A 23,247-nucleotide genomic window follows, 5' to 3' on the forward strand; every position below is an offset into this window, starting at 1 on the left:
CACTGATGCTTAGGTCATCAGTCAGACAACCCCTGAAGGGTTCCCAGACTGTAAGAGGATGCAGGCCCGGGCTGAGGGACCCCACTCCCACCCCAGTGCACGAATTTCGTGCACCAGGCCTCTAGTATTAAATAATCTTATAGTCTCAAATACAACTATTTTTTCTCAAGTGAAAAATAATTCATAAATTATTCTAACAGACCCTCAAGCTAGTTGTTCAAAAATAAAATTAAAGCATGGTATACAGAACTTCACTACAAGTTAAAAGAACATAGCATGGAACAGGGACTAGGCTGTTTAAAGTTAGAATTAATAATACCAACTGCTTTCCTTCCAAGTCTATTGTTGTCATTGGAGAATATTTTTTTTATTGATTTCAGAGAGGAAGGGAGAGAGAGAGAGATAGAAACATCAATGATCATCATTGATTGGCTGCTGCCTGCACATCCCACACCTGGGATCAAACCCACAACCTGGGCATGTGTCTTGACTGGGAATCGAACTTCGACCTCCTAGTTCATAGGTCAGTGTTCCACTACTGAGCCACACCAGCTGAGCAGGATTTGATTTTTTTAACAAAACATAATGTGTGCTTTTCAAAATCATTAGACTTAATGTCTCAGATCTTTTCTATATAGTTCCACATGAGTTTTTAAATATCTGCTCCTGCATTTCTCCAAAGCTATCCAACAAACTGACTTATTTCCACAAGAGTATCCATACTAATAATAGGGTAATGTGCTAATTAGACCAGACTTCTTCCAGACAAAGCCACGGTGGCAGGGGCTGAGGCAGAGGCAGTTAGGGCCAATCAGGCTGGCAGGGGAGAGCAGTTAGGGGTGATCAGGCAGGCAGGCACAGTGGTTAGGGGCGATCAGGCAGGCAGGCAGGCAGGTGAGTGGTTAGGAGCCAGCAGTCCCAGATTGTGAGAGGGATGTCCAGCAGTCAGATATCCCCCGAGGGGTCCTGGATTGAAGAGGGTGCAGGCCAGGCTGAGGGACATCCCAGACCCCCCTCATGCACAAATTTCATGCACCAGGCCTCTAGTATATGTAATAAGATTGCAATTTTTACAAATGACCAGGAGATATCCTGTTTAACATACCTTGATCTCTTTTTCAAATGGTTTAATGAAAGGTGATCCTCTCATTGTCTGAGTTTTTATAATTTGATCATCAAGGAGAGCCTGAATCTCATCTACTGAAGAAAGAATACAGACTCCAGTTTCACGATATAGACTTACATGAAAAGCAATATCATCCCAAGTTCCCATCATTGTATGCATAGCCTTTTCTAATGAAAATTCCTAAAATGGAGGAAAGAAGAAAGAATGGGATTGTGAAAGAATAATCTTATTTACTGTATTGACTTTCCCTAGTAAATTCAGTAAGTATATGCCTTAAAATAATCTGTGGCTACACTATAATTAAATTAGAAAAGTTTTTTAAACAATTTAAAAATTCCTAAAAAGAATGATGATATAGTTTTAAAAATGCATTTGCTATGAAAACTTGTTGTCAGTACTGAAATAGACAATAGAATAGAATACCTCCTGGACTTTCCCTAAAGTAGCCTTTCTCCAGTCTATAATCTGAAGATGCTTTCTGAGTATTTCAAGAACCCTAGAGGACTATAGTTATTCTGCTAGAATACATTCAACACATCACATGCCACATACACACCCAATATTATTTTTTTTAAATATATTTTATTGATTTTTTACAGAGAGGAAGGGAGAGAGATAGAGAGTTAGAAACATCGATGAGAGAGAGAAACATCGATCAGCCGCCTCCTGCACATCCCCCACTGGGGATGCGCCCGCAACCCAGGCACATGCCCCTGACCGGAATCGAACCCGGGACCCTTGAGTCAGCAGGCAGACGCTCTATCCACTGAGCCAAACCGGTTTCGGCAACACACCCAATATTATTAATGGAAAGATTATATATCAAGACTAGCATATCATCCATGCATATCAGAATGTGGCAGAATTAAGAAGAGGTCAAATGAGCCTTTTCTAGTTTGTATTCAGTAGAAGGAAGTAGGAAGTGGGGGGGGTGGGGGTTGGGGGGGGGGAGTGGTCCTCTATCGCTTTCCCTCATCTCCGCCTACTGCTAGCCAGTGCTATGCATTCAACCACAGCAAAACCACAATTATTTGATTAATAAACTCATTAAATAAAGTATTTCAGTTTATCTTCATGTTCACCTTGCTTGCACCTGCACTTATCACTTCAAATTGTTCCAAGTATTGTGTAAGGTTTAATTTTAAAACTTTTCTCAGTGTAGTTCCAGAGTCTGGAGTCAAGTCATAGCCTACAATTTCTGACATCTGTTTCCAGTGACGTGCTCTCATTCCTGGATTGCATAGGATGGAGACAGTAGGGATATTTTCCTAATGGTAAAAATATAAAAATAATGTGCTACTTAAAATTATTTAATATATTTAATGAGTATAATCAAAATCCCAATTAAATTTGGAGGGGGAAGACAAACAAAATTATTCTAAAATTCATCTGCACAAATAAACATGTAGAAATATCCAGGAAATTTATAACAGTGAAAAAGAAGAGGAGTAAATGTTCTATCAGATATTAAAGTATATGATAAAACTATGGTAATTAAAATTATTGCATTATTATAGAAGTACAAAGTTGCTATACATGTTATATGCAGAAATATATAGTATAAGATAACATAATATAAGCACACACACACACACACAACATGAAAGGTGAAAAAAGCCTGCACAAAAATGCTAAAATGTAACGTTTGGAAATGAAAATTAGATATTCTACAAAAACACTAAGTTTATCATTCACACTACTGACATTAGAACTTTTTTTTCTATGAGTCTGTCTCTATTATGCTTGTTAGTTCATTTTGTTCATTAAATTCCACATATGAGTGAAATCATATGGTACTTGTCTTTCCTGACTGGCTTCTTTCACTCAGCGTAATGTTCTCCAGGTCTATCCATTCTGTTGCAAAGGGTAAACTTTTTCTTCTTTACTTTCTTTTTATGGCTGAGTGGTATTTTATTGTGTAAATGTACCATCGCTCTTTTATCTACTCATCTACTGATGGACACTTGGGCTGTTTCCAAATCTTGGCTATTGTAAATAACACTGCAATGAACATAGGGGTGCTTATATTCTTTCGAATTAGTGTTTCAGGTTTTTTTAGATAAATTCTCAGAAGAGAAATCTGGGTCATAAGGCAGTTTCATTTTTAATTATTTTAGATACTCCATACTGTTTTCCATAGTGGCTGCACCAATTTGCATTTTCACAAACAGTACATGAGGGTTCTCTTTTCTCTACATCCTCACCAACACTTGTTTGTTGATTTACTGATGATAGCCATTCTGACAGGTGTGAGGTAATACCTCATTGTGGTTTTAATTTGCATTTCTCTGATGATTAGTGATGTCGAGCATCTTTTCATATGTCTATTGGCCATCTGTATGTCCTCTTTGGAGAAGTGTCTATTCAGGTCCTTTGCCCATTTTTTAACTGGATTGTTTGGCTTTTTGGTGTTGAGTTTTCTAAGTTCTTTATAAATTTTGAATATTAAGCCCTAATCAGATTTATCTGCAAATATGTTCTCCCATTCAGTGAGTTGTCTTTTTATTTTGCTGATAGTTTTCCTTTGCTGTGCAAAAACTTTTTAATTTGATGTAGTCTCATTTATTTTTTATTTAGTTTCCCTTGCCTGAGGAGAGATAGATAGATAGATAGATAGATAGATAGATAGATAGATAGATAGATAGATATAGATAGATAGATATATAAAACATTACTACAAGAAATGTCTGAGATTTTACTGCCTATGTTTTCTTCTAGGATTTTTTTAGTTTCCAGTCTAGAACTATTTCTTTAAAACTAGAAACAAGATAACCATACCAATTATGACTACTTCTACTCAACACTAGATTGAGGTCTCAGCCAATGAAGAAATTAATATAAATAAGTAAAATATATTAAGAATAGAAATTAAGAAAAAACTGACATTGTTCACAGATTATTGTCTATGTATAGTAGCTGGATTTTAATATAAAAATTAAATAGAACTTCTATATACCAGCTTCAGATAAAAAATATAATTAACAAAAATATCAATTTACAAATGCAACAACAACAAAATAAAGTGCCTACAGATAAATCAAATGAAAGCTGTGCAAAGCTATTTTGGAGAAACTATATAACTTATAAGAGAAAAACTAAATAAATAGAGATAAATGGCATGCATTGATGGATTCATTATTATATAAGTGACAAAGAGTTATTATCCAGCATTTATTATAAAAATGCCACAAATTAACAATAGAAAGAAACAATAACCAAACAATGACAGAAGAAGATTCTGAAGGCATACATAGGAACTTCACAGAAGAAGAAATATGAAATGTAAGTAGAATGTAAGTACTATCAGGGGAGAGATTTTTGTTCACATGACTGTAAGTAGGAAAATCAATAAATTAGGTAAGCAATAATATCTAACAGTGAAAATGAAGGAACTACACTTACACCCAAGAATGTGGAGGAATCTTAGAAACATAACATCAAGTGAAAAAAAAATCAAGTCACAGAAGACTACATGTGCACGATATATTTTTATGAATTGTTATATACAAATTGATTTTTTAAAAATGCAAGAGAATCACAGAATTTATACTGCACTTATCTGTAAAGAGTATTAAAGAAATAAAATAGGGAAGGAATACACAGAGAGAAGTAGAAGTATTGATTATCTAACTTTCAAGTAGAGGGAAGGGTTAATGGGTGTTCATTTTCTTGTTATACTTTATAAGTTACATACTTTTTACATATATTCTTCAAATATTCGGTAATAAAAATGTATTTTTAAAAAAGAATACTTACTTATCTTTTCCTCTTCCCAATCCAATTCAAAGCAAGCCCATAAAAACCATACTTATATTCTGGTCACCTCCTTAGTAAAGCCTTATCTGTTCTTCAAATGGCAAAATTAATTGCTCCATGTTCTATTCTCTCACAGGATACTGTTATCCTCTCCCTAAGAATTTCTTCATTGTGATCTGTATTACAACCAGTTGTCCATAGTCTATTTCTCCTACCATGTTGGAGACCCCTGAGGGTCAAAAGTCAATTTGTGTGACCCAGATGATAAAAATACTGAGCTAGAAGACTCTAGCTAATGTCAATATCCTAGACAATTAAGTAAAATATAAATTAATAAAAATCATTTAGTTTGGAAAGGAAAAAGTACTAGTAAAACTATCTCTATTTTCAGATGATATGATCTTGTATACAGAAAATCCTAAGGAATTCATTTAAAAACTGTGAGAACTAATAAATGAGTTCAGCAAGGTTACAGGATACAATATCAACTTATAAAACTCTATTGTATTTCTATAAACTAGAAATAAACAATACAAAATTTTAAGTAAGGAGAAAACCCCATGTACAACAGCATCAAGAAGTATACAAGAAGTACAAGACTTATACACTGATAATTACAAATAATTTTTAGAAGAAATTAAAGAAAACCTAAATAAATAGAAAGACATTCCATGTTCATACATTGTAAGAATTAATAGTATTAAGATGGTAATATTTTCCAAGTCAATCTATAAGTTCAATGCAATCCCTGTCAAAATCCTGGCTTCCATTTTTTTTTAATCCTCACTCGAGGATATGTTTTTGGTATGTATGTTGTTGTTTTTTAATTGACTTAAGAAAGAGGAAGGGAGAGAGAGAAGAAAAAAAATATTGATGTGAGAGAGAAACATTGGTCAGTTGTCTTCTGTACATGCCCTGATCAAGGATCAAACCCACAACCTAGGTATGTACCCTGACCAGGGATCAAACCCGCAAACTTTTGGTGTATAGACGATGCTCCAACCAACTGAGCCACCCAGCCAGGGCTCAGCTACCTTTCATTAATGTTTAAAATGTATTTTAGCCCTAGCTGGTTTGGCTCAGTGGACCAAAGAGCGTTGGCCTGCAGACCAAAGGGCCCCAGGTTCATTTCCAGTCAAGGGCACATATCTTGGTTGCAGGCTCCTCCCTAGCGAAGGCCGTGGTCAGGACTCATGCAGGAGGCAACCAATCAATGTGTTTCTCTCACATAGATATTTCTCTCTGCTTTCCCTCTCTCTTCCACTCTCTCTAAAAATCAATGGGAAAATATCCTCAGGTGAGGATTTAAAATATTTTTTAATTAATTCATTCTTAATTGACTTCTGATGCCAAGTTGGTTGACTATAGGAGGAAAAAAGTGCGTGAAATAAGAGGTTACAGTTAGTGAGAGCTTAAAAAGAGTGTAGGAGCTGGGGAAAAAGTCCTGGAAATTATATTTGTCTTTTTTTAAAAAAAGACAGGACTGAATACATTTTCCAGACTCTTGAGTTTAAGTCAAAGGATCATCTCAAAGGCAAGTGAAACAAACAGCAAGACATTGAGGTGGCTCAGAAAAGAAACTGTGGAAAGTTATGGAAAGATATTCGTGGGTTTGATTCCGGGTCAAGGGCACATATATCAATTGCAGGTTCATCCCTGCCCTGGTCAGGATACAGATGGGAGGCAATCAATGAGTCTCTCTCACGTAAAGAACTCTCTCTCTCTCTCTCTCTCTCTCTCTCTCTCTCTCTCTCTCTCTCTCCCCCTCCCTCCCTCCCTCCCTCTTGAAAAGCCAATGGAAAAAATATCCTCGGGTGAGGATTACAACAAAACAAAAGATCATAAGATCATCTCAATAGATTCTGAAAAAGCATTTGACAAAATTAAACATCCACTTGTGATAAAAAATAAACTCAACAATGTGGGTATGGAGAGAGCATACCCCAACATAATAATGGCTATATATGACAAACCCATAACTAACATTATACTCAATGGTGAAAACTGAAAGCTTTTCCCTTAAGATCAGGAACAAGATATGGATGCTCAGTTTCACCACTTTTATTCAACACAGTACAGAGTTCCTAGCCACAGAAATCAGACAAGAAAAAAAAGGCATACAAATTGGAAAGGAAAAGCAAAACTGTCACTATTTTCAGATAACATGAAACTATATATAGAAAACCCTAAAGATTCCAACAACTATTAGAATAAATGAATTCACTAAAGTTAAAGGATACAAAATTAATATTCAGAAACCTGCACTTCTATACACTAATAACAAACTATCATAAAGAGAAATGTTTTAAAAAAAACAATCCAATTTACAATTGCAAAAAAAGAATAAAATGCCTAGCAATAAATTAACCAAGAAGGTAAAAGACCTGTATTCTGAAAACTATAAGACATTGGTGCAAGAAACTGAAGATGACACAAATAAATGGAAGAATATACTCTGCTCATGGATTGAAAGGATATTTTTTAAATGTCCATATCACTCAAAGCAATCTACAGATTTAATGCAATCTCTATCAAAATACCAATGGCATTTTCCACAAAACTAGAACAAATAATCCTGAGATTTATATAAAACCACAAAAGACCCAAACTTGTCTAAGCTTTTTGTCCAGTATAGATGCAAGTAACTTATAACTAATAAAAAAAAAACTTCAAATGGTATAATGGCATATTGTTATGGTATATTATCAATACTACCAATCTTTTCCTAACATTCCTTTATTAAATTGCCTGTAAGTACTCAGCTCCTCAAATGTTCTTTGAACCAGACTTACCATCTTACTGGTTCTCTCATTAATTAATAAATAGGATAGAATATTTGACATATTTATTTTTATCTTTGTATGACAGTCATGTTTTTGTTTTTTGCAAATAATAATTTAATAAAGTTCTTTTTTAAAAACTGGAGAACTGTAGAATATCCAACTTTTAATTTTGATTATTAAGGACTTTGGTTGTTTATGCTAAGTCAGTGGTTGGCAAACTCATTAGTCAACAGAGCCAAATATCAACAGTACTTCTTCAAAATAGACTCGCCCAAGCCAAAAACCGACTTCTGTGCATGGGCCACGAAGTTTCAATCGCACTGTACGTGCGTGTCCACACGTGGTATTTTGTGGAAGAGCCACACTCAAGGGGCCAAAGAGCTGCATGTGGCTCGCGACCGCAGTTTGCTCAACACGGTGCTAAGCGAAATAAGCCAGTCAGAGAAAGATAAATATCATATGATTTCACTCATTTGTGGAATATAATGAACAATATAAAATGATGAGAAAAAACAAACAGATCCAGAGACAGAGAAGCATCGATCAGACCATCAAACCTCAGAGGGATGGTAGGGAAGGGAGGGGGTAAGGGGGCGAGACCAACCATAGGACTTGTATGCATGCATAGAAGCTAACCAATGGACACAGACACCAGGGAGGTTAGGGCATGAATGGGAGGGGGGGGGGGCAATGGCAGGGTAAGGACACATACATAATACCTTAATCAATAAAGAAAAAAAAAGGACTTGGGTTTTAACCTTCCAGTATTATTACCATCACTTGTTTTTGCTTACCATCATATTCCCCAGGATTCATCAGAACATGCTAGAACAGTCACTCAATAAGTATTTGTTAAATAATTTTTAACACATATAAAGTAGAAAAAAACATACTCTCAAAGTGGATAAATTTAGCTTCATTAAAAATTCATTATTTTCTCACTCATGAAGAAGCTGAGAGAAGTAGTGCCAACCTGTGTGGAGAGCACCTCCTTATGAGGCTGGAGAGAAAACAAAAAGACTAATTCTATTCAACTGCTCAACAAGTATGTAAAAGCTCTATATCCCATGAGAAAAGGCCTCCAAGACAAATTAATCAAAACAAAAGGGGAAATAATACCTATAGTGCAACATATTTTATGTAAAAAGATGAAAGGATAAAAAACATATATTCACATCATTATATGTGTAACAAAACTGTGGAAATATACAAAAGAATGTAATAACACTGGTAACCTGAGTTACATGGGTGAAAAACTTTGGAAAGAAACTTTTCAGATATATCTTTTCCTATTTTTTCAAACCATACAAATACATTAAACATTGAAAATAATTTTAAATAGTTACTTAAAAATTTTTCATACAGCTCATGGAATCTCAGAGCGCTAGACACAGACAGGAACAATACTCAAAATCCCATCACAGAGTTGGCACTCGAGTATATTGACTGTAGAAACTTGGCACTACATTAGAACCACTGCCATTATTGCCTTGGGAAGGTAGATGCAATATTAACTATCATAAAACTATTATCCTCTCTTTATAAATGAGGTGACTAAGGTACAAGAAGCTACATATGCAGAATAAACCTAGGTAGTGTGATATAAACCTAGGTAGTGTGACTCCAAAACTTTTCTAATTAAGTAATGTCACCCTGTGTTGCTGCCCTTAGTATAGGCTAACTGGTCTGTCCTATTAATTTTTTTTATCCTCTCTCTATATCATTGTAGCTAGTTGTTATAGTCTTTTATTTTTGTTAAGTATTGTTCCATGAAGGAATTCATTTTGATGACTTCATCAGGAAAGAATGAAGCATTGGATTCAGGTTCTGGATTCATCTTTGGTTTTGCTTCTAAATCTATTTCTCTTCATTAACACTTGATGATGTGAAGAGCTCTCTCTTCCAGGGCTTTTGAAAATATCATTAAGTGTGTTCATACCTTAAAAACTTTTATGTTCTCCATTACTGTAGAGCACATATTAATAGTAGGATTCTCTTTTGGTTCTTCTTCAACTCTCTCTTCTCCCAGAGATCGTCTTTTTGCTAACTTTCTTTTTTCTTGTAATTCCTTCTTCAGTTTCATTTGGAAAAATTTCAGTGTCTTAAAAATCTCTCGGGAAAATTCATCTACATCAGCTTCCATGCTTTCCCCATTAAGATCCAAAAACCCTCCATCCATCCACCTGAATGAAAAGAAAAAAACAGTATTAAACTCAGAGACGTTTGGTGTTTGAAGGAACCTTAGGGATTCGTTAGGCTAGAACTCTCATTTTAAAAGAGAAACAGCCCTGACTGGTTTGGCTCAGTGGATAGAGCGTTGGCCTGTGGACTGAAGGGTCCCAGGTTCGATTCCAGTCACGCGCACCAAAAATAAAAAAAATAAAAAGAATGCCTCCTTCTTAGGGGCCACTGCCTGCGGGGAAAAAAATAAAAAATAAAAGAGAAACAAATGAGGGCAAGAGTGTTAACAGGTTTTCTTAGTCACACAGATAGAGCTGATGGTAGAGAGACAAGATTAAAACCATCAGTTCAGCTATGCTGCATCGCTAAAATATGCACCAGACTGCAAATGGATAACTAATAGTATCAAAAGAAAATGTAGATTTGAATCCATACTTCTAATTTTTGGTGTGAACATTCGTCAGATTAACTACCTGCATTAACAAAGGAATCACCTCTGGAAAACCTAAGTTATATTTTAGATATCATATGCATTAGTAAGCTTAGGTAGTTACTTTAGTAATATTTGATGCTTCTCCTTTAGGATACTTGGTTCTCTTTCAAATTAACAAATAAGTCCTACTTTAAACACTTAACTAACAAAACCAAAAAAATCAATATGCTAGTATGTTCATTTTATGAATCCTTTTACATCATTTGCTTTATTTTTATGACATTTATATTTATGAAATTACCGTTTTTCTGTTCGTTGCCACTTCAAGACTAAATTAAAAAACTTCTGATAGGGCTCAATGTTAACTTTCAATTTATCCAATTCAGGATATTTTGTCACTTCCCACTTGAAAAGTTCTTCTTCTTTATTAATAAACTGAACTGCTTCTTCAGATTCCTGAATACGTTTTTGCAGTTGTCTTACATCGGTCACATACTGAAAACAAATAATTTTTATCTCAAAAAATATCCATGTAATGTTATATAGAAACTTTCTCAACTTTACAACATTACTATGATAGCAAAAAGTATGGTTATATCTTAGAAAACTAAGCCACAAAAAAGATCATATAAATAGTATCAGTTCTAGGCCCATGAGTCAGGCTCTTGCTTGCCATGGTAAGGACACATTTTTCTTAAGCTTATGTAAACATGTCCTGTATTAATCTATGAACCAGCCATAACTATTGTCTTATATATTTATCAAACCTGTTGCATGCGGTCCAGTTCTGCAAATTCTGCAAACTCCTCCATGCGGCGTGATTCCTTTTCTAGTTCCAAAATCAATTTCTCTCTCTTGGCTATTAACTCATTTTCTTTTTTGCGTTTAGCAACTTCAATTATCTTTTTAAAAGACAATTAAGTCATGTTAATTATTTTGTTACAAAGGAGTTATCAAATCAGAAATCTTAATGCTTTGTTTAGTCATAACTATTAAAGAAGCAAAAACAAAACACTGACTGATATTAAAATGCAAAGAATAATAAACCATACAAAAATTTTCCTAGATTTCCAAAGTGTCTGTAACAATTGTTATTTATTAATCAGATATAATTTCACTATTTATTGATTCTAGGATAATAATTAAAAAGCTACCATTTATTATCTACATTACCACAGGTATTATTATTCTCATTTCAGAGATGAAAAAACCTAGGCTTACAGAGGTTAAGAGGCAAGTCCAATGTCATAAAACCGTAAAAGTCAAAATCTAGATTAGAACTTTAGTTTACCTGACTTTTCATTATTATAATACCATCTCACTTCCCAATTTAGAAGAAACTGGCTAACACTAAAACTTTTTCAAAATCTAAACTATATTCAGAATCCTAATTCTGCTATTTCTTATCCCTGTGATATTGAACAAGTTATTTAACTTCTCTGAGACTTATTTTTCTCATCTATGAAATGAGAAAAATAAGATTACCTGGGATTTTTGTGAGTATTAAATTATTTAATAAATGGAAAAAACTTAGTGTAGTACTTATTGTTATTATCAAGTTATATCATAGTTCTGACTTCTTTAACATTAGTCTCACTTCTTACTGTGAGTTAAGCCTAACAGCCTGTCCTAAACCTGCAGGGCCATAAATGTTGCTAGTCCCAAACTCATATTGACACATGAAGTTACTTTTTAAAGGTAGACAGCAAGTATGTATGAAAACTGAATAAACACTATGCTTAAAATGTAAGAAAATAGCCCTAATCAGTTTGGCTCAGTGGATAGAGCATCAGCCTGCGGACTCAAGGGTCCCAGGTTCAATTCCAGTCAAGGGCATGTACCTTGGTTGCGGACACAACCCCAGTGGGGAGTGTGCAGGAGGCAGCTGGTTGATGTTTCTCTCTCATCAATGTTTCTAACTCTCTATCCCTCTCCCTTCCTCTCTGTAAAAAATCGATAAAGCATATTTTTTAAAATGTCAGAAAATAAAATATACACTGAAAAATATATTTACCTCATCATTTTCATCAAAGATGGGATAAATTTTCCAAGGCCACAAAAGAACAGCTGAATTCAAAGCTAACTCTTCTTGAGGAAATATAAAAACATCTAAAAAGTAATTCATTCGGCGTTTGGATTCCTACAAAAAAGAAACTCCATATATAATACACCATATAGAAAATTTAAGGCAATTTGAAAAAGATAAGAACCAACAACTTCTAATACTCTTTCAAATTTCAATTTGACTCAGATTAATTGATATTTTATATCACCCAAATAAGATGGGTATTTCAGTAGCTGCAAGATTTATTTGACCTCATAACACACAATTGCAGACTTCTATACAGAAAATAAAGCTTTAAAAAAATTTTACTTGCAGATGATTTAATATAAGGTATTCTTGTTCCTCCTTGTACATGACTAAAAAAGGTGACCAAATATACAGCAAGCCTTTACTATAATTTTGATTCTAAATAATTTTATATATTTTATTCTTATGTATTTGATTTTTAAATTTTTGGTGACAAAGATTGTAGCATTTTTATTTTGTTACACAAAATAAGTAATGTTACCACCTTTTTTGCCTATAGTTAGTCTACAGAAATTGTCCAGAAAGAATTTAGGAATAAATGGCAAAGGAAAAAAAGCACCTTGAAAACCAATAGATTTACCTGAGTAGAGAAGTTGAATATTTTTACCCCCTACAGCTTTCATTGATCTATATGCAGTGCTATAATTTTTAAAACTTGAAATATAGATTCAAAGGTAAATTGAAGGTTTTTGGTTTAATCTTATCTTATATAATAAAAGCCTAATATGCTAAGTGTCCGGTCATCTAGTCGTCTGTTCAACCAATCAAAGCGTAATATGCTAATGATATGCTAAGGCCGCTCAACCACTCGCTATGACATGCACTGACCACCAGCAGGCAGACAGTGGACCAATCAGTCGCTATGACGTTCACTGACCACCAGGGGGCAGTCGATCTGTCAACCAGTCACTATGATGTGCACACTCCAACTGGTAGGTTAGCTTGCTGCTGGGGTCTGGCCGATCAAACTAAGTGAGATGGGCTGGACACGCCTTGGAGCCCACCCATGGTCCCTCCTGGCTGGCCAACCTCCCATATCCATCCCCAGCCCCGACTGTGCACCGGTGGGGTCCCTTGGCCTGGCCTGCACTCTCTTGCAATCTGGGCTGAGGGATCATCCCCTCCCTCGAGTGCATGAATTTTGTGCACCAGGCCTCTAGTGTATATATATAACAAATATAACGTACAAAATGCATTCTCTCTCTCTCTCTCTCTCCATATATATATATATATATACACATATATATATATGTGTGTATATATATATATATGTGTATATATATATATATATATATATATATATATATACACGAAAATTTGTGCAAGAGTAAGCCTTCTTTCCCCCAGTGCAAGAGTAAGCCTTCTTTCCCCCAGCTGCCAGCACCAGCTTCCCTCTGGCACCTGGGACCTGGGCTTCCCTCCTCCAGCCACCTGTAGGCACCAAGGACCTGGGGTGCTTCTCCTCCGGCCACCTGTAGGCACCAAGGACCTGGGGTGCTTCTCTCCTCTGGCCACCAGCAGGCATCCGGGACCCAGGCTGGCTTCCCTCAGGCCACTCACAGGCACCCAGAACCTGGGTTGGCTTTCCTCTGGCCCCGGCTTCGTCAGGAAGGATGTCTGAAATGATGTTGGGAAGATGTCTGGTCTAATTAGCATATTGCCCTTTTATTATTAGAGATTCCATGTAGAGGTATAACCTAATAAAAAGTTATTCCTGTAATTGATTATATTAAGAACAGAAAAAAACATTTTATCACTTCAATGAATGCAAAAAAGTACTGGATAAAATTTAACATCCAATCATAGTAATTTAAAAATACATAATAAAAGAAAACTTACTTATCTGATAAAGGTACCTTTAAAAAAAACCTACAGTATGAGGGCTTGCTTGGGGTGGGAATGGCTGGGGGGGTCAATTGGGGTAAAGGATACATATGTAAAATTTTAGACAATAAAATAATAATAAAGCTAGAGAGAATTCCAATGCAAAAAAAAAAAAAGAAAAAAGAAAAAGAAACCTACAGCAAATGTCATACTTAATAGTGAGTCCTTGAACTTTCCCTTTGAAGTTAGGATCAAGATAACTGCTATTCAACATTGTGGCAGAAGCCCTAACCAGTCTGTTGTAACAAGAAAAATAAAGTTTTGGAAATGTGTAATGTGTTGAGGACAAACCCAAACTCTTGTTATTTACAAGTTATATAATGGTAAATGAAGACAATTCAAAAGAATATTCAAATTCCAAAATGGTGGCAGAATATGTGGAAGCTACGCTGACACTCTCCTAGGACCAAACTGGAAATACAACTAAAATACAGAAAAACCACCCTGAAAAATCAACTGAAGACTAGCTGGAGAGAACCTTGATAACCGAGGATGGAAAGTGGAGACCACCTAGACACTTTAGGAAGTGTGGAGACGTGAGAGGGCTGCCTGGGCTCCCATAAACAGAAGGTGAAGTTCTGGAGAGATATCTCAGCTGTGGGAGGTTGCCACTGAGAACTCTGGGGTCTAATCCCCAAGTTGGGCCCCCCAGCAGAGAGCACCAGAACAGAGAAAGGTGCCTACATAACATCTGGCTGTGAAAAGCAGCAGGGTTGGATGGCGGCATAGGTACACACCTGTACTTGCTGCCATGCACAACCACATAAAAAATACAACTAAAAGACAAAATGAATATCATCCAGAACCACGGGAAGGCTGGCTGAGTGGAAATTCTACAACAAGAAGGAAAGTGAAAAGCTCATTTGAAGGTAGGAGGTGCAGAGGTGCAGAGGTGCAGAAGTGCAAAGGTACGGAAGTGCGCGAAATGGGCTGGCAACTGGGTGCGCTGTTCTCTTTTTCAATCCGGAGGGAGATACAAGCTCCCGATTGCTCTGAACTTCAGTTTTGGGCGAGACTCTGGGGACCCAGACTCATACAGGAAGAAACTGGATTGTCTGGCATCGGGCAGGAAGACGAGGGCGGCTTTCTCTCAGAGGTGCTTGCAGCGATTATTGTTCCGGCCCGGAGACAGAGACATGGGGAAGCCTCTGATGCAGGGCTGACTGGCAGCCACTGCTGTTTGCTCCACCCTGGTGATTCTCTGAGACCCCGCCGCACCCAATTTACAACCCCACCCAAGCTGTGTGCAGCGGCCTTTGCATATGAATGACCTGTGCTCTCACCACCTAAAACATAACAAACTGCAGCTGGGTCAGAGGGCCCCAGAGCTTCCAAAAGAAGGCCTAAGGCTTGACAGCTTAATGCAGGCCTAAGGCCTGCATTACTACACAGCTGGGCCTCATCTGGGCACCTCCAAACCCCAAACAAAGAGGAGGAATATACAAATGTCTCTGTAGCTCCTGTTGGGTCGCCTCAGGCAGTGGTTGACTTCTCACCTCTTTGGAGATCCAAAAGCCAGTGTACCCAGGGGTCAGAGTGAGACCATACCAGATTAAAACTCTTCACATCCATAAGAGACACACTCAGGGGGAAGACTCAGTGAGCACCAAAGCCCCACTGAAGCAAGTCCTGCCCCATAAGGGTGTCTCCAGCACAGAAGTTCTCCCATTGTAGACACAGCTGGTCCTCACATCCAAGTGGCTTGGTGGTCAATTCCTCCCAGTGATACCAACAGCAATCAAGGCTTAACTACAACAGGACTGTGCTACACAGCCCACAAAGGGGTGCACCAAGAGTGTCCACCTCAGGTAATTAGGGAGGCTGAGCCACTGGGCCCTATAGGACACCTAGCACACAAAGCCACTCTATCAATACAGGGAAGCAGCCAAAATGTGGAGACAAAGAAACATGTCACAAACAAAAGAAATGGAGGAAAGCAAACTACTGGATATAGAGTACAAAACCACGGTTATAAGGTTACTCAAGAATCTTCTAGAAACCTCCAAGAAATTTAGTAAGACCCTCAAGAATATGAAAAAGGACCAATTAGAAAATAAGCATACACTAACTGAAATAAAGAATAATATATAGAGATCCAACAGCAGACTAGAGAATCCCAAGAATCAAGTCAAAGATCTGAAATACAAAGAAGCAAAAATCACCCAACCGGAAAAACAAAAAGAAAAAAGAATCCAAAAATATGAAGATAGTGTAAGAAGCCTCTGGGACAATTTCAAGTGCACCAACATCCGAATTATGGGGGTGCCAGAGAAGAGAGAGAGCAAGATATTGAAAACCTATTTGAAGAAATAATGACAGAAAACTTCCCCTACCTGGTGAAAGAAATAGACTTACAAGTCCAGGAAGCGCAGAGAACCCCAAACAAAAGGAATCCAAAGAGGACCACACCAAGACACATCATAATTAAAATGCCAAGAGCAAAAGGCAAAGAGAGAATCTTAAAAGCAGCAAGAGAAAAACAGTTAGTTACCTACAAGGAAGCACCCATATGACTGTCAGCGGATTTCTCAACAGAAACTATGCAGGCCAGAAGGGAGTGGCAAGAAATATTCAAAGTGATGAATAGCAAGAACCTACAACCAAGATTACTTTATCCAGCAAAGCTATCATTCAGAATTAAAGGTCAGATAAAGAGCTTCACAGACAAGAAAAAGCTAAAGGAGTTCACCACCACCAAACCAGTATTCTATGAAATGCTGAAAGGTGTTCTTTAAGAAGAGGAAGAAGAAGAAAAAGGTAAAGATAAAAATTATGAACAACAAAGTGACAACAAATACATATCTATCAACAAGTGAATCTAAAATTCAAGTGAATAAAAAATCTGATGAACAGAATAAACTGGTGAATATAATAGAATCAGGGGCATAGAAAGGGAGTGGACTGACAATTCTTAGGGGAAAGGAGGTGTGGTGGTGTGGGAAGAGACTGGACAAAAATTGTACACCTATGGACGAGGACAGTGGGGTGGGGTGGGAACCGGGTGGAGGGGAGCTATGGGGGGAAAAAAGAGGAACAACTGTAATAATCTGAACAATAAAGATTTATTTTTTAAAAAAAACAGCAGGGTTGCTATCTGTCAGAGAGAGAGGGCTAGAAAGTCATGCACCCTCTTAAAGAGCCAACACACAAAATTTCGGGTGCAGTCATTCACCTTGGGTTCTAGAAGAGAAAGGGAAGAGTGGACTGAAGCTGTGTGAGGCGAGTCCAGGGTTGGGGGCTCTGGGGTTGGAGCTTGGAGGGTGGCCACCCCATTTTCCTGTGCTGAGTCATTACTTCACACTGTGGAAGATACCTTTCTCTGGTGGACCTTTGCTATCCAGGAGGGTTTTGCCTGGGGGAAAGTCATTGCCCATCCTATTGGAAGACCTCTTGCCCCACCCTGTGGTTGACAGCTTGAGGCTAATTAAGACTGAGTATCAATTGGACTATAGTCAGAGGCAGAACTCTAGAGGTTTAAATCTTTGCCTGATCTCTTTCTGGGCCCGGGACTAGGAAAAACAAACCCTGGTGCACATCTTGGTCCTTTCCAAAGGCACCCAGCACCAGCAGAGAGAGCCCACACGCTGTGGATTGCTGATAGCTCCAAACAGGGTACTAAGGGCCAGTCACAAATAGCATGCAACATTGTCTTGCACTAGTGATTGGGAGTCATAGCAGATCTACCTAATACACAGATACAAACACAAACAGGCAGCCAAAATGGGGAGACAAAAAAAAAAATCTTCTCCAAAATGAAAGAACAAGAGATTTCTTCAGAAGAAGAGCTAAGCAAAATGGAGATTAAAAATTTGTCAGATATAGAGTTCAGAATAATGATGGCAAAGATGCTCAACAGCATGAGTTAAAATATAGTAACTACAAAAAAAAGACCAGTCGGAAATGAAGAATGCCTTAGCACTAATAAAGAGCACATTGGAAGGAATACACAACAGATTAGTGGAAGCCCAGTATCAGATCAGTGAAACAGAAGACAAGGTGAAAAAAATCACTCAATCAGAGAACCAAAAAGAAAAAACAATTAAAACACAGGGCAGCTTAAGAAAGCTGTGGGACAACATGAAATGTAACAATATCCGCATAATAGGGGTGCCAGAAGGAGAAGAAAGTGAGCAAGGAATAGAGAATGTGTTTGTAGAAATAATGGCGGAAAACTTCCCTAACCTAGTGAAGGAAAAAGTCACACAAGTTCAGGAGGCACAGATTCCCAAGCAAGAAGAACCAAAATAGGCCCACACCAAGACACACCATAATTAAAATGCCAAAAATTAAAGACAAAGAAAGAATCTTAAAAGCAGCAAGAGAAAACCAATTTATTACCTACAAAGGAGATCCTATAAGACTGTCAAAAACTCTGCAGGCCAAAAGGGAATGGTATGAAGTATTCAAGGTAATGAAAATCAAGGATCTGAAACTAAGATTACTATATTCAGCAAGGATATCATTCAAAATAGATGTGAAATAAAGAGCTTCCCAAACACAAAAAGGCTAACAGAGTTTATCACCACTAAACCAGCACTGCAAGAAATGCTAAAGGGACTGCTTTGTTGAGAAGAAGAAATAAAGAGAAACAGAGAGAAACACAGGCATACAGAATTAAAATGGCAATAAATACCTATCAATAATAACCTTAAATGTAAATGGATTAAATGCTCCAATCAAAAGACATAAGATAGCAGAATGGATACAAAAACATGACCCAATTATATGCTATGTACAAGAGACCTACCTCAGAACAAAAGACATACACAGGATGGGACAAAAATTTCCATGCAAATGGAAACGAAAAAAAAAAGCTCGGGTAGCAATACTTATATCTAACAAAATAGACTTCAAAATGAAGGCTATCACAAGAGACAAAAAAGGTCACTACCTAATACTAAAGTGATCGATCCAACAGGAGGATATAAACTTGGTAAACATATATGCACCCAATATAGGAGCACCTAAATAAAATAATAATAATAATAATAATAAACTTCTACAGGACTTTAAGGGAGAGATCGACAACAATACAGTCATAGTAGGGGATGTTGACACCCCACTGACCTCATTGGATATAGATCTTCCTGACAAAAAATTAACAAGGAAACTGACTCTAAATGACACACTGGATCAGATAGATTTAATTGACATATATAGAACATTTCACCCCAAAGCTGCAGAATATACATTCTTCTCAAGTGGACATGGGACATTTTCAAAGATACACTACATGTTAGGACACAAACAAGTCTCTACAAGTTCAAGAAGATGGAAATCATATCAAGAATCTTCTCAGATCACAACAGAATAAAATTAGAAATCAACTACAGTAAAAACACAAAAACATTAAAACACATGGAGGCTAAATACCATGTTATTAAACAATGCATGGGTTACCAATGAGATCCAGAAAGAATAAAAAACTTCCTGGAAACAAATTAACACACAACAACCCCAAATCTAAGGGACACAGCAAAAGCTGTCCTGAGAGGGAAGTTCATAGTACTCCAGGCCTACCTCAAAAACAAGAAGAATTGATAATAAACTACTTAACCCTACAATTTAAAGAATTAGAAAGAGAACAACAAGAAAATCCCAGAGAACGTAGAAGGAAGAAAATAATAAAGATTAGAGCAGAAATAAATGCCATAGAGACTAAAAAACAAAACAAAAAAATCAATGAAACCAAGACCTGGTTCTTTGAAAAGATAAACAAGATTGATGAACTGTTAGCCAGACTAATCAAGAAATAAAGAGAGAGGGCCCAAATAAATAAAATCAAAAACAAAAGTGGAGAAGGAACAACTGAAACCACAGAAATACAAAGGACTGCAAGAAAATACAATGAACAACTATATGCCAACAACCTGGACAATGTGTATGAAATGGACAAATTCCTAGAAAAATACAATCTCCCAAAAATGAATCAAGAAGAAACAGAAAACCTGAATAGGCCAATAACAACTGATGAAATAGAAGCAGTAATAAAAAAATTTCCAGCAAACAAATGCCCGAGTCCAGACGACTTGACAGGGGAGTTCACTCAAAGAAGAACTAACATATATTTCTCAAACTATTCCAAAAAATCCAAGAGGAAGAAACACTTCCAAATTTTTTAAAAAATATAAATTTTTATTGATTTCAGAGAGGAAGGGAGAGGGAGGGATTGAAACATCAATGATGAGAGAGAATCATTGATTGCTGCCTCCTGCACACACCACCCTGGGGATTCAGCCTGCAATCTGGGCATGTGCCCTGACCAGGAATCGAACCGTGACCTCCTGGTTCATAGGTCAATGCTCCCACTGAGCCACGCCAGTGGGGCACTTGCAAGCTCTTTTTACTAAGCCAGCATTATCCTAATTCCAAAACTAGATAAAGACACCAAAAGAAAGAGAATTACAGGCCAATATCCCTGATGAACATAGATGCTAAAAGCCTCAACAAAATATTAGCGAATCGGATCCAGAAATATATTAAAAAGATCATACACCATGACCAGTGGGATTTATTCTAGGGATGCAAGGTTGGTACAATAATTGCAAACCAAGAAACGTGATACATCACATAAACAAACTGAACGACAAAAATCACATGATCATGTCAATAGAAGCAGAAAAAGCCTTCAACAAAATCCAACACCCGTTTTATTTATTGTCTAAAGAGTTACATATGTCTCCTTTCTCCCTGATTGACCCCCCCTTCCCAGCCATTCCCACCCCAGGCAAGCCCCCACCACACCAGTGTCTGTGTCCATTGATTATCCTAATATGCATGCATACAAGTCCTTTGATTGCTCTCTAACTCTCGCACCTCCCCTGCCATTTGTCTCTGGATCTACTTTTGTTATAAAATTATGTTGATCATTATATCCCACATATGAGTGAGATCATATGATATTTATCTTTCTCCAACTGGCTTATTTCACTTAGCATCCAACACCCATTTTTGATAAAAACTCTCAGCAAAGTGGGAATAGAGGGATAATATCTCAACATAATGAAGGCCATTTGTGACAAACCTATAGCCAACATCATACTCAATGGGCAAAACCTAAAACTATTTCCCCTAAGAACAGGTACAAGACAGGGATGTCCGCTTTCACCACTCTTATTCGACATAGTGCTAGAAGTCCTAGCCACAGTGATCAGACAAGAAGAAGAAATAAAAGGCATCTAAATTGGAAATGAGGAAGTAAAACTGTTATTATTCACAGATGACATGATATTGTACATAGAAAACCCTAAAGACGCCACCAAAAAACTATCAGAGTTAATAAATTAATTTTGCAAAGTAGCAGATACAAAATTAATATCCAGAAAGCAGTGGAATTTTTATACACAAATAATGACTCTCAGAAGAGAAACTAAAAATAAATAAATAAATAAAAAATCCCAGCCCTAACCGGTTTGGCTCAGTGGATAGAGTATCGGCCTGCGAACTGAAGGGTCCCAGGTTCGATTCCAGTCAAGGGCATGTACCTTGGTTACGGGCACATCCCCAGTAGGGGGTGTGCAGGAGGCAGCTGATCGATGTTTCTCATTGATGTTTCTAACTCTCTATCCCTCTCCCTTCCTTTCTGTAAAAAATCAATAAAGAAATATATTTTTTTTAAAAATCCCAGCCTGGCCTGTGTGACCAGGAGGTCATGGCTTGATTCCTGGTCAGGGCACATGCCCAGGTTCCCAAGTGTGGGATGTGTAGGAGGCAGCTGATCAATGGTTCTCTCTCATCATTGATGCTTCTATTTCTCTCTCCCTCTCTGAAATAAATAAAAATTATTTTTAAAAAAGAATTCCATTTACCATTGCAACAACAACAAAATGTATCTAGAAATAAACTTAACAAAGGAGGAAAAAGACCTGTACTTAGAAAACGATAGTACATTGAAGAAAGAAATAGAGGACGATACCAATAAATGGAAGCATACACCGTATTCATGGACCAGAAGAATTAACGTCATTAAAATGTCCAAAGCAATCTATAGATTCAATGCAATTCCTATTAAAATACCCATGGCACCCTGGCTGGTGTTGCTCAGTTGGTTGGGTGTTGTTCTATGCACTGAACGGGTCAGGGCACATTCCAGGTTGCAAGCTCGATCCCCCAGCAGGGGGTGAGCAGGAGGCAGCTGATCACTGTTTCCCTCTCACATTGATGTGTGTGTCTCTCTCTCTTCCTCTCTACCTTCCTCTCTATAAAAATCAGTAAGAAATATTTTTAATCTTTTTAAAATAAAATACCAATGTCATATTTCACAGATCTAGAAGAATGTTCTAAAAATTTATTTGGAACCAGAAAAGACCCCTAATAGCCTCAGCAATCTTGAGAAAGAAGAATGGGGTTGGAGATATCACAATACCTGATATCAAACTATACTACAAGGTCACTGTAATCAAAACATCCTGGTATTGGCACAAAAACAGGTATTATATAAATGGATCAGAACAGAGAGCCTAGAAATCATCCCACACCTTTATGGTCAATTAATTTTGACAAAGAAGGCAGGTGCATACAATAAATGTTGTTGGAAAAGTTGGACAGGTAATGCAAAAAATAAAATAAAACTAGACCACCAACTTACACCATACACAAGAATAAACTCAAAATGGATAAAATACTTAAATTGAGAAACCATAAAAATTGTAGAAGACATAGGCAGTAAAATCTCAGACAACTTGCATAGCAGTATTTTTGCAGATAAAACTCCAAGGACAAGAGGAATAAAGAAAAAATAAACAAATGAGACTATACCAAACTAAAAAGCTTCTCCACAGCAAAAGAAACCATCAACAAATGAAAAGGGAGCCCTGGCCAGTGTGGTTCAATTGTTTGGAGTGTTGTCATGGTAGAGAAGGGTCACAGGTTTGATTCCCTGTCAGGGCACATATCCAGATTGCAGGTTTGGTCCCTAGTTGGGTGCATACACGAGGCAAGGAGACAATCAATTGATCTCTCTCTCTCTCTCTCTCTCTCTCTCTCTCTCCCT

The 23,247-nt window shown here is 37.1% G+C and overlaps 1 protein-coding gene across 1 annotated transcript in view; it reads right to left on the reverse strand.

Moving 5' to 3' along the window:
• The window catches only part of DNAH12 (dynein axonemal heavy chain 12), a 238,892-nt gene that overhangs the window by 154,836 nt on the left and 60,809 nt on the right, over positions 1-23,247 (reverse strand). Inside the window, exons 16-21 of the mRNA XM_023755751.1 lie at positions 12,294-12,419; positions 11,047-11,181; positions 10,581-10,774; positions 9,605-9,848; positions 2,209-2,394; positions 1,106-1,306 (exon numbers count right to left, since the gene is read on the reverse strand). Coding sequence (XP_023611519.1) covers positions 1,106-1,306; positions 2,209-2,394; positions 9,605-9,848; positions 10,581-10,774; positions 11,047-11,181; positions 12,294-12,419 — 1,086 coding nt within the window. The remainder of the gene's footprint in view (positions 1-1,105; positions 1,307-2,208; positions 2,395-9,604; positions 9,849-10,580; positions 10,775-11,046; positions 11,182-12,293; positions 12,420-23,247) is intronic.

This window comes from Myotis lucifugus, unplaced genomic scaffold (genome assembly GCF_000147115.1).
Source record: "Myotis lucifugus unplaced genomic scaffold, Myoluc2.0 scaffold_83, whole genome shotgun sequence".
In the NCBI taxonomy this organism is placed as follows: domain Eukaryota; kingdom Metazoa; phylum Chordata; class Mammalia; order Chiroptera; family Vespertilionidae; genus Myotis; species Myotis lucifugus.